The sequence below is a fragment of the Hippichthys cyanospilos genome, chromosome 1, assembly GCF_059441005.1.
Source record: "Hippichthys cyanospilos isolate Australia breed blue-spotted pipefish chromosome 1, RoL_Hcya_1.0, whole genome shotgun sequence".
Taxonomy (NCBI): Eukaryota; Metazoa; Chordata; class Actinopteri; order Syngnathiformes; family Syngnathidae; genus Hippichthys; species Hippichthys cyanospilos.
The window spans coordinates 29,877,643-29,889,663 of NC_142369.1; the positions used below are offsets into that span (position 1 = coordinate 29,877,643).

Consider the following 12,021-nt stretch of genomic DNA (forward strand, 5'->3'; position numbering starts at 1 on the left):
TTTCGGGTCGATGATTTTCAATGAAAATCTATGGGACACATGAAATGAATGTTTTAAGACTATTTCTTTTTAAATCTGTACATGTATTCTTTGTAGCTTGTACTTAATTATTGTAACACCCCCCACCCCCTCCACGAAAACGGTTTTATTTAATCTTTAGTTTAAACATGTCGTTCTATTTCGCCCCTCCAGACCTAACTGTCGTTTTCCCCCACATATTCAGTACGTTTTAATTCAACAACTTTCCAAGGACAGTACTTCTCTCTCTCTCTCTCTTTCTCTCTTTCTCTCTTTCTCTCGCTCTCTCTCTCTCTCTCTCTCTCTCTCTCTCTCTCTCTCTCTCTCTCTCTCTCTCTCTCTCTCTCTCTATATATATATATATATATATATATATATATATATATATATATATATATATAGTATATTCTCCCCATCTTTAACTGCACTTTTATTGTTTAATGTGACCATGTTACGATGTTTTGTGATAATAAAATTACTTTTTAGGTGTGAGACCTCTTTTTGTGATAAACATTGGGGCCTACACGTCACCTCAGTATATTAATGTTGGTCAAGACTCATGATGCGTGTGTCATTTGGATGTTTGGTGTTCGAAAAAAAATTGCAAACGGGATGCTGTGAATTCCGAAGTTGTTTGAGGAATTGAGGTTATTTAAATAACTTGATCAGTCATGATGCATGTTTTCTTTTTCCTTAAAACGCCTAAAAACAATGTTAAAAGTTAACCGTTTGCAAACCATTGCAATTAAAGACCATGATCTGTAAATGTTCAATCCATTGACGACAAAATGTAAGCAGTTCGTGTTTACTACTTGGCTTTGATGCGTGGTAACTACATTTCCCAAGATGCCATATAAGGCCGCTGCTAAATAAAAGCTGCAGAAAAAAAGGAACATCCGGGTCTCGCAGAAGTCTTACTGGCGACCCGTCGCCATACGAGCAGGCGAGGAGAACTCTTATTTGGGGAGCAAAATATTAATTTCGATATATTCACGCTATTCGGGGGCGTTTAATACATCGGATTGGCTAGCTGTTGGCCGGATCGAGAAGGAGCTTCATTGTCGGGGTCTTGGCCCCTTGTGGCGAGCTTTCGTCCTCTCTATTCAAAACCTCCATAACGAGACGCTGATACCGTGTCTCTTATTTTTTTCTCTGGATTATTTTGTTGTGAAGATGTCGCCGTGATGGGTTCTCCGCGTTTGAACGATATGAATCGGGGCCTTCGCCGCCTGACCCGCACTCATTGCATCCCATTTTATTTCTTTGGTTTTTCGTTTAATGCTCGAGAGCTCAGCGGCTCTCAGCTCTCGGCTCGGCCTCGTTCACTGCACGGAGACAAACATGGAGAAGAACCCGAACAGCAACAACAATACCAAGGTTCCACCTCGTTCCAACTCCTCTGGGCCTACTCCGGGGGAATCTAAACCCAAAACAGGTAAAAACTGCATTCGGTATTCAAAACGTCAGTTGCTTTTGTAAAGGCCATGGCTCTCGCTGCAGGACTGCACACTATATCTTAGGCCTCCTCGTAGCGCTGAACTATGCTCAACATGGCCGACGTCGCTGTCAAAACATTTGGCCCGCTCTATACTGCAAATAACGACACCCCTGGAGAACAAACGTCGCACTATGCTTCTTTAGTACTACTCTCTATTCGTTTTTTTAATAGTATTATTAGTTGTTATTTGGTCCATAATTTACACCTCTTAGGCTGCACAAATGTGACCATAATGTAAACTTCACCAATAATAAAGTTGGATTGGCTATATGTTGGTGTGAGCGGCTAATATTAGATTGAGTACTTTAACTTTAAGTAGAATAGCAAATGGATAATGCATTTTTATTAACCAAAGTACTGCACTCTGCTATTCATGCTTGTTAGAATTGATTCTACTATGAATGCTCAAATGGAATGCGGACCACTGACGACCTTTTATTTTTGCAGCTGATGAACTATTCACTATATTTTTTACAGAGAGTAAGAATAATGGAGGCACCAAGCGCTATAACCGTAAGCGGGAGCCCTCCTTTCCCAAAGCAGAAAACTTCTCGGGCCAGCGTCGTACCAATCCACAGAAAAGCAAGAATTTTGACAAGAGACCCCCCCAGAGAGGTGGAGGACGGCAGTGTGGGGTTGCAGGCGGAGGACGACGGGAGGAGGTTTGTATTATAAATTCAAAATTTTCTCTTTTAAATGTTTCTCACTGACTAAATCTTTTCAAAATTGATCTCCCTATGGAATACTCCATTTTGAAAAATGCTGTCTCTAAGCCACCCCCAGCTCTGCCTTGCAGTGAAAGAAAAATCTCTTGTGTTTGTGACCACAAGCTTTGGACATTTTCAAGTAATACTCCTCAAAAATTTTAGTGTGTTTTTTTTATTTTTATTTTTTTAATTTAAAAAAAAAATGCATTTTTCAGCTTTCAAGAAGTTTCCATTGAGTAGACTACAAGAAAATTACCTTTATAGTTTGCAAATGTAAGTTAAAGGACCGAGGTCTTGATTATTTTTCCACAAATATATGCTTAGAAAATTACATTTGACACAATAACCATTTAATTTATTGTTTTTTTTTTTTAGAAGTAACTTTTTTTTGTGAAATACCAAAATTTCCTAAATATAGGGGATATATATAGCTGTCTATAGGACACAGCCTTAATTTTAGGGTGAAATTTTGGTAGTTTCTATGTTGTCATCTATAGGACGCACCAACAGTTTGCCAGTAATGTAAAATCTATGCCAAACAGAATAAATCAAATCTATCTCAAACAGAATAAATCATCTTTGTAAATCCTTCATATTTTCCTGTTTTCATATCCGTAAGTTATAGATTTGTTACGGCTTAAGTGTGTTTCAGATTTCTCACATCGTGAGCAGTCAATGAACGCTGCGCTGTGTAACATTGAATGCGCTCTTAGCAGTTATTTTTCCTTTAACTTGCAACGCAAATGGGATCATTTTGCCATAAATACCCGAAGTCGTGAACCAAGCAACAGGCTCTGGCTGCGAACAGTGAACTTACTCCAGCTCGTCACAGTACGGTAAATTAAAAAAAAATATTTTTTTTTTTTCAAAAAGGCCAAAAGTATGGGTGTGTCTTTTAAACGGTAGCTTAATTATTATTTATTTTTATTCAACACCATTAGAGGAAGATCAATGAGTTTTGATGCACGGCTGTGCATTTTTATATCGGCCATATTCTTTCTGAAAATAATTATCGTAACGGGACGGGCTAGAGGGGTATGTCTGTCAGCAATAAAGTGCCTGTTGCAGCCAACAGCAGCTCACTTTGGCTGAGTTTGTTACAGCATTATTTTTAATAAATGAAGCGAAGAGAATGGACCAACGTCCAAATCTAGCCTTGTTCATGCACAGGAATATTATATAAAGCGGAAAGGATCATATAAAATTTATGATGCCTCCAGCTGATTCACTTAAGAGTGCACCGGTTAGAGAACATGGAAAGGTATTCGATTTGAGTCATCTTTCGGCATATACAAACACTCGTAAACTTGGTGAAACGCATATGTTGCTCAACTTCGAGTATTTATGGTAAAATGAACTCGAAGCGTGTCACGTTTGTTTTGAAGTCTCGCCACAATTGGCAGCCTTTTCCGGTCAGAGTAGTAACAAGCAGAACATTCTTCTGTGTAGTTCATTGTCAAAAAATCAACCCAAAGAAAAATGGTCTCTAGGTCAATTTATCTGAGTTAGCACCCCCCCCCCCCCCCACACACACACACACACACACACACCCTAGAGAACTTAATTAAACTCACAGTTCTGATAATTGTCATATTTACTTGTGCTTTTTCAGGTAGCAGAGACGCGCCGGGCAGAGTTTAGCCCGGCTCAGTTTGCTGGACCAAAAAAAATAAGCTTGAACCACCTGTTGAACTTCACCTTTGAACCTCGAGGAGGTAACGGTGCTGTCGGAGATGGAGGCCACTCATGTTGGGGACGCCGAAATAAATGGGGTCATAAGCACAAGCCCTTTAACAAGGAGCTTTTCCTGCAGGCCAAGTAAGCAGAAAAACACAAGTGCACAGCAAAGGAGGCAACAAGATAATGTTTGACCATTACTGTTCATGTTTTAGTTGCCAGTTTGTGGTGACTGATGACCAGGACTACAAGGCTCATTTCACTGATCCTGATAATCTGGTCAACTGGGATTGTGTGCAACAAGTGGTTAGTGCCTTCACATCCAGTATGGGATGTTTTTCTTGTCTCAGCCACAAACATTTAAGGAATGTCCCCCTTATTTTTCCATCCAGCGCATATACAGTCATGAGGTACCGTCCTGCCCCATCTGTCTCTACCCACCTGTGGCCGCTCGCATTACGCGATGCGGCCATATCTTCTGCTGGCCTTGCATATTACACTACCTGTCTTTAAGTGACAAGACTTGGTCCAAATGCCCTATATGTTATGAAGCTGTTCACACAGTGGATTTGAAGAGGTAATCGATGACCTAAAGTCTAAATATAATTTGTCATGCAACTGGGAAAATATACAATGTTAGGTCGGGTATTATTAGTTTCAGTAGGATATTTATGATTGTAAAATGAAATTCTCGTTGCAGTGTCGTTGCTATGGAGACCAGGCAGTATGTGGTAGGTGATGTCATCACCATGCGCCTCATGCGGAGGGAGAAGGGGGCGGTGGTGGCCATGCCAAGCTCTCAGTGGGTAAAAGTGGAAGAGCCTGTACGGTTTGGAGGTAAATAAACATAATCACAGACATTACTGTGGTTCACTATGTGCTTATTGTGGTGTCATTTACTCCAAAATGATTTATGTGTAGACAAATGGAGGAGACCTTTTCTTTAAGTTCATGCACGCAACTTTTTGTGAGAAAAACAAGATGGCATTCAACAACCTTTCTCCCTTAGATGCTTCTTTGAGCCCATATTCCAAGCTACTGCTAACTTCGTCCTCCGAGGTTCTTAACCTCGTAGAAGAGGAGAAGGCGGTCCTGCAGGCTCAGCTATGCCTGGAAGAGGAGGCACAGGGTTGCTTCATTCAGAGCGCACTTTGCCATTTGCAGGTAAAGGTTTGCGTGCATGCTATAGTCTTTTTTTCGTTGTTTTTTTCTGCTAAGCCATAGATACATAGACAGAACCAGGCACCCAATGTGGGGGTCCGACCTACAACTTTGATATACAGACATGCCCTGCTGTTTGAGCCAACTGATTTCATTCATTAAAACGAAAACGTTGTAAATGGCCACAGCTGGAATTAGAAGCCCCATAATCTGGTATGGTGTTTTATCAGTAACACACCCATAAGTTACTGAAAGCGCCACACAACGTTAAAGAAGCGGCTACCGTTGGCATCATCAATACTTTAGTTAGAAGAACATGCCTACTTATCTTTGTAAAGTAATATGAAATGGCTACTTTTTTGCGGTTTAGGAGCGAGAGGAAATGTTGCTGAAAAAGCAGCAGTCAGATGCAGACAACAGCTTTGGTTTGTCCACTCTGGCTCTTGAGGAACCTGCTTCACCTGGAGACGAAGTGATGACCATTAACAACTCTATCAAGGTAGAACTTGAAGGCCAGTCTACATTTGTTAATTTAATTTAACCGTCCAGTCTTTAGCCTAAGTCACCATTAATCCTTTCCCTTTTTAGCCCGTGCTGCAATACACTTCGGCTTTTGACGATGAGGTGGAAGAATTGCCAGCTGCCGCAGCCTTACAGGTGCCACCTGAAGAATATTTGGAAAGTGTGCTTGAAGAGTCTCCTGATGTTCTGTTGGATCCAAACCCACACCACCAATCCGATGATGAAAACTCTGCCCAAGAGTCAGAACAAAGTCACACTCAAACCAGCCAGGTGCATGGACCCTTCTATTATTTTTACCAAGGTTTGTATTTTCCAATTCTTCTGTCAAATGCTTAAGAGAGATGTTTCATTGAATTGGTAGATGTCTTATTTTTTGTTAGTAAGGCACAAACTTCATATTTTGCTTTTTCGAAGCAAAAAGCAGAAATTATTATATTGTGGTAGCACAGTATTTAAATTACAGATCTAAAACAATGTTGTTTTTTTTGTTTTGTTTTGTTTGCTAAATGTCTTTTTTTCTACATTGTAAAAAGCTTTATTTTTTTTAAACAAAATATATAAAATGGCATTTGTTTCGATAAAAAATATTTACATGATAAGTTTTAATAAATATGGAAATAAAATCAAAACAAACCTTAAGTAAACAACACCTTTTTGCGGCAATACATGAATTCTTTTTGATTGAACACTTGCAATTATAACTGAAATATGGGAACTCAGTGTAAAATAACCTTTTTTTTTTAAAGATCAGATAGATTATTCATCTACATTGTGTAGCAATTGTCGCTTCTCATTTGCTCCTTATCTTTGAGGCATATAATATAAAATAGCTCATGTAACATCGTTGATGATTTTTCTGACTAATCTGCAGAAAATCTGTATCACTAATGACAACATGCATCAGTATAAAGCTTACCTAAATAAAGGCATGTGACATTTTTCTAAGGACTCCATAATACACTTTACCAATAATAAATATAAGAATGCACTGCATATGTTCTTGGAGGGGATATGCTAAATTGTCCTCAGGTGTGACTGGGTGCATGAATCGTTGTTCGTCTCAGTGTGCCCTGCAATTGGGTGGCAACCAGTTGAGAATGTCCCCCAGCTACTGTCCCAAGCCAGCTGAGTTTGGCACCAGCAAGCCTGCGACTCTTGTTGCAAATACCTTAATAAATTACTACATCTATTAATTACCTAAAAGATATAAGGATATTTGTATTAACATTTCTGTCCCTTTTTACGCTAACAAGCTTATGGAAAACCCTATTTCGAACATTTATGTGACTAATTATTGAATATTATTTGAAAACAGCCATACATTATATATCCAAGTATGTATGTGGGATGTGAGCATGATGTTTGTTTTAAGTTTCATGAAAAATGACATTCTTAAGTATTAAGTTAGTTTTACTAATACCTGCAGAAACCCTGTTGTAATAGTTACGTTACTTCTTCTCTAGCTGAGGACTGCCAGCAGATGTTCTTGCATCCTGTGAATGTACGTTGTCTGTTGAGGGAATATGGCAGCTTGGAGGCTAGCCCGGACTCCATCACTGCCACAGTGGTTGAGATCGAGGGACACACAGTCACTGAGGTCAGCAAAGCTGAAGCACAGCTTGTGTAATGCTTGTTTATCCCTTTTTAAAACAGCAACATGATAAATGACACTATTATAATGGGATGTAATGAAAATTTTACCATGACACTTTTCAAGCTGTCTCATGATTCTTTTGTGTGGTTACAAGCTCCCCGATTGATGCAAAGCATACTCACTGGATCCAAAACAGACAAAACTGGAAGATGATGTTGTACTTTAATGGTTTAGATGTGTGGAGTTTTGATGAGATTATTTTTGAAAAAGATCAAATAAAAAAACTCAGGTTGAGTGGTTGAAATCTTAGAATTTTATCTGTATGGACTTCAGATGACCTAAACCAAATTTTGATATTCTTCTTCAAATTGCTCTGTGTCACTTGGTCACTTAAAAAAAATCATATTGGGAGGTGTGTAATTTATGAGGGTTTGACTTTGACCAAGTCGCTGACTTCCAAACAAGTGCTAAGTGGCTCACTCATTTACTGCATCTCATTGTAAATATAATTCTCTTTTGCAGAATAATTTAAAAAAATAATGATTTTACAGGAAATCCGACGTCGACATCGCTACCTGTCTCATCTACCACTCACATGTGAGTTCAGCATCTGCGAGTTATCCTTGCAGCCACCAATCCTGTCCAAGGAAACCATGGACACATTTGCAGGTGTGTATTTGACATATAAAACAATCATTCTACAGACACAAAATAATACTTTTGTTCAGCTTCCCAAATGGCACCATTCAGATCTAAACAGCAGATTAAAAGCAAATTACTGAATATTCTTAGGTCAGAATCAGAGTTTCTAAGTGTACAGACACTCCTCTACAACTGGAAACTGGTAACTGGAACTGGGGGGGTGACACCTGGAATTAGTATTTTTAAAAAACAATGACATTTGGCACACACTTTGCTGGACAGGAGTTGCTCTTGAACTAACTTATGTATTTAACTTTTGAGTAATTTTTTTTGTTGGTTGTTTCAAACAAACTTGAAGATGACTTGGAGAAAAGAAAGCGTCTGAGGCAGAAGAAAGCGAGGGACGAAAAGCGCAGAGAGAAGCGAATTGAAATCGAAGAAAACAAGAAGCAGGGTAAATGTAAGTATACCCACTGCTTTTGAAAAATGTTCTGGGGGCCTCAGTTGGTACATTAATGTATGCTCCTGATTTAACCCCTTAGATCCCGAGGTGCATATTGGACTAGAAAACCTTCAACATTTCCCGGCATTTGGGTCGCCACCTCACAACAGCACACCTCTGGTCCATCCTGATTTTACTTTAGTTCCTCCATCTTCCCTGAGCAGCAGTCCTTCCTCTGGTAAGCATGACTGTCTAACGCTGTGTTCGCACCAACTCTTTTTTTTTTTTTTACATAGAGTACTAACATTTCACATCTCTATTAAACTGTACCAATTGTACACTGTAGGCAGTGCAGTCGGTTTTGTGTTGAATTAAAAATTAGAACATAAAGGAGCAACTTGCTGTCTGAATGTGACATTCTCTATAATTTCTCTGTTAATTTCTCAGTTTGGCGCCGCCGCTCTACACATGCTCATTTAAAAGTGTAATTGGAATACTGATTGTTTTAAATTTCCTTTTGAAATTTTATTGCAGTTTATTTATCAATGGTTTCATCCATATTTCAAATTTTAGTACTTCTCACCCTGGGGACACCCCCCCCCCCATTGATTCATTTTTTAGAGTAAAATTCCTGATTTACCCACTTAGTATTTTTTTTTCTTTTTTTTGTTCTTTTTCAGATGGGATGACATTCCCAAGTCTGAATGGACAAAGCTCACCGATCGTGGGAAGCTTGGAGGATGACTCTCATTGCATGTCTTTTGCACAGGTGTGTGTTGGTCACAAAGATAATCCGAATAATTTATCTTCTGTACTGTTGCTGCACATACAAAGATGAAACCGTTTGTGAATGTCCCATCATAATATTTTGACCACATTGCTCACACCCGTCCACACAATAATGTTAAAGTTAACAATTTTACAGAAACATGCACCTAAGCATTGCATCTTTTATGTCAAATGCAAAAAGATACGTCAGCAACCCGGATGTAGGAGAAGTTGAAACCAACAGCAAAGGAAACTTAAAATTTCTTGCGTATAAAGTACTAAAATTTCTCTTGAAAGAAACATCTCCTTGGATGCACTGACACACTGGGGTCATTGAGTGTTTCGGGTCTCGCGGCATTAGACACACTCTCCCATGTAACCCAGCCAGGGTTGATCATGCCCCAGCTTGCATCCCGAGAGCAGTCCATGCCCCGCATGCCCCTTTTGAGCCAGAGCCACCTCGTGGCTTTCTCTACGGCTTTGCTAACAGATTTGATGGCCTTCTTTTTGGTCATCCCTATCATATCCAAGTGGCCTAATAATTATTATTAGTAGTATATAATAATACAGTCACATTTAATATAATTTCAAATACTGACAGAGCAAATCAACAGTATCACTTTAAGGTACCTTAAATCTCAGAGTTTTATGAAGGCTTCCAGTGAACGACATTATCGGTATATAGCAAATCAGTGCAAACGCCGTAACTAAAAATATTGGCAGCTATAGAAAATGGATGGATGGTAAGCGGCTATGAAAAATGGCTGATCGATGGGGGATCCATCCATTCATCCTTCAAGCAACTTTTGCTCCCGGTGGCAAATTGTTGCAAGTACAAAAAAAAAAGTTGTAATTTAATTATTGATTTTATATTGCTTTTTTATCGTGTTTATGATACAACTTTAGGTATGCTTATGCTATTTTCATAGATAATGATCTTATTATAGTCACCACGGCAAGTAGGGGAAGAGGGGAATAAAATCCTTTCTCTTTCAAAGGGATGGTTTTGAAAACATCATTGAGAAGCACTGACGTAAATTAATGGTTCCATGGCGTAAAAGAGTTAGGTAACCACTTTGTTTCCCTTTGGTTTGTGGCACCAATTTGGAAAAGCCAAAAGAGAGTCCAGACTTCCAGGAACACTGCATCCGGCAATCATACAAAATGTAAATGATTTCATTCCTATGCACACATTTTGTGACCCCTGCTGTATTCCATACAGATGCTGAGAGATGGGAAAGCCAGAGTTGATGGGCCTCGTATCTCCACAAAGAAAGGTACTCGATTGAAAAATTAAATGAATGTGGCATCTTTTAAAAAGGCATCTGAACATTGCTTTCTGTGGATACCGCTTTTTATTTGCAGAATTAATATCATAAAAGCAGTGAGACTTTTAACTGCAGCCAGCCTGTTAAATGATCATATGCACAGCTGACTTGATTGTAAGAATAACATATGATTAAGTTCTTACAGTGATAGATTACCACATCAGTGCAAGTGTGCTTGCTTAATGGGTACAATACCTACAGATGGGTGTGTTTGCTGGTTGAAATAATAGTTGAGTTGTATTGTATTTAACTTCCTGTAAAACCTGTTTTGTGAGTGTCAAAGAGTGACTTTTAAATGCTCCCTACAGCCAAGACTATGCATTGTCTTGCAGATAAGCTGTTAGCTCCACCAGCAGCAGACAGCGATGGAGAGAGTGACACGTCTGATCGTAATCCCGTGCCCAATTTTCAGAACTCTTTCAGCCAAGCATTTGAGAAGGCGCTTCTGCAATTGGACAGTCCAGAATCCTCTCCGCAACCCATGGTTGTCTCAGGTGCACCATTTTTTGAAAGCAGTTTTTGTAAGGATCAAAATGCATTATTTTAAGTAACCTCATAACACACAATCTATTCCTTTTCTTTTGCAGATGAGAAGGGAGGAAAGAAGAAAAAGAAAAAACAGAAACTTCTCTTCAGCACATCCATGGTTCACACAAAGTAGACAACACTGAAATAAACATAAAAAATGTTTTCTTGCATAACTGCTTTGCTTCCCTGCAAATGGCTTTGGGTATCCCAATTTTTAGGCCTGTCATTTGTTGTATTAGATGGGAGCCCCCCTTCACTATTTCCTGCTTGGTGGTTAATGGGTTATTTTACTAACATTGCATAAGATTGTTTTAGGTGCTTTGTCATGAATAGCAGTCAGCCAGCTGCAGGTACATTGCACCTTTTGAAATCTTTCCTGGATTCTCAGTGCGCAAGATATACCAGATCTTGTACTCACATCAAGCAAACTAAGATTTCCTCTTCAAGTACTTTTGGGTTGAAAGTATTACTTTGTTCTTTTGTGGCAATTTAAACAACTTTTGTGGGAATGACAAACAGTATTGCAATTAAGAAATAACAGCTTAGAGTTCAGCCGACCATCATGTTCTCTGAGTAAACAATACACATTATCAATGTCCGCTTGTTTATTGACTTGGGTTGCGATCTAAATTTAGTTACAGTGTTGCAATTGTGTGAACCTGTAGTATTTGTGTGTTTTAAGAAGGCCTGTGACTTGAATGAGGGGGATAGAGAGTTTGTGTGAGGGTTCCTGGATTCACCTTCAATTTTGAGCAAATGCATAGACCGTTCTGAAATGAATAAACAATTATGCACAATCAAACGAGACTTTTTTTGTTCACTCATAAATCAATGCAGAAGACAACCATGAAACACCTTTATGTCAACGTCGAGCGCTGTGGGTGCTGGTTTCAAATGAGCAAGTATGCATTGTAACCTTTCCCAAGATCGTGCACTAGACCTCTGCACATGAGGGCTTTTGCGGCTACTTGATTGTCCTGGTACTAAAAAAAAAAAAAAAGACAAGTTCAGGTCAAATGTAAAGGTTATTGATGTGTTTTCGGTCCAGCAAACTGTTAATACGTGTCAAGTTAAAATTTAGAGGAGGTTACAGCAGTTTTCTATTAATTTCCGTATACCGAATCGCTGACTCGAGT

The 12,021-nt window shown here is 39.0% G+C and overlaps 1 protein-coding gene across 1 annotated transcript; it reads left to right on the forward strand.

Moving 5' to 3' along the window:
* The first annotated feature begins 913 nt into the window (after positions 1–913).
* On the forward strand, positions 914–11,687 carry rnf10 (ring finger protein 10). Its single transcript, XM_088426883.1, has 17 exons — positions 914–1,453; positions 1,994–2,178; positions 3,836–4,041; positions 4,116–4,206; positions 4,293–4,477; positions 4,601–4,737; positions 4,910–5,064; positions 5,432–5,560; positions 5,650–5,884; positions 7,047–7,180; positions 7,729–7,846; positions 8,178–8,279; positions 8,362–8,499; positions 8,942–9,030; positions 10,252–10,306; positions 10,690–10,851; positions 10,945–11,687. Exons 1-17 carry the CDS (start codon positions 1,297–1,299, stop codon positions 11,016–11,018), a joined length of 2,352 nt encoding a protein of 783 aa, XP_088283009.1. The 5' UTR covers positions 914–1,296; the 3' UTR covers positions 11,019–11,687.
* Positions 11,688–12,021: the final 334 nt, after the last annotated feature.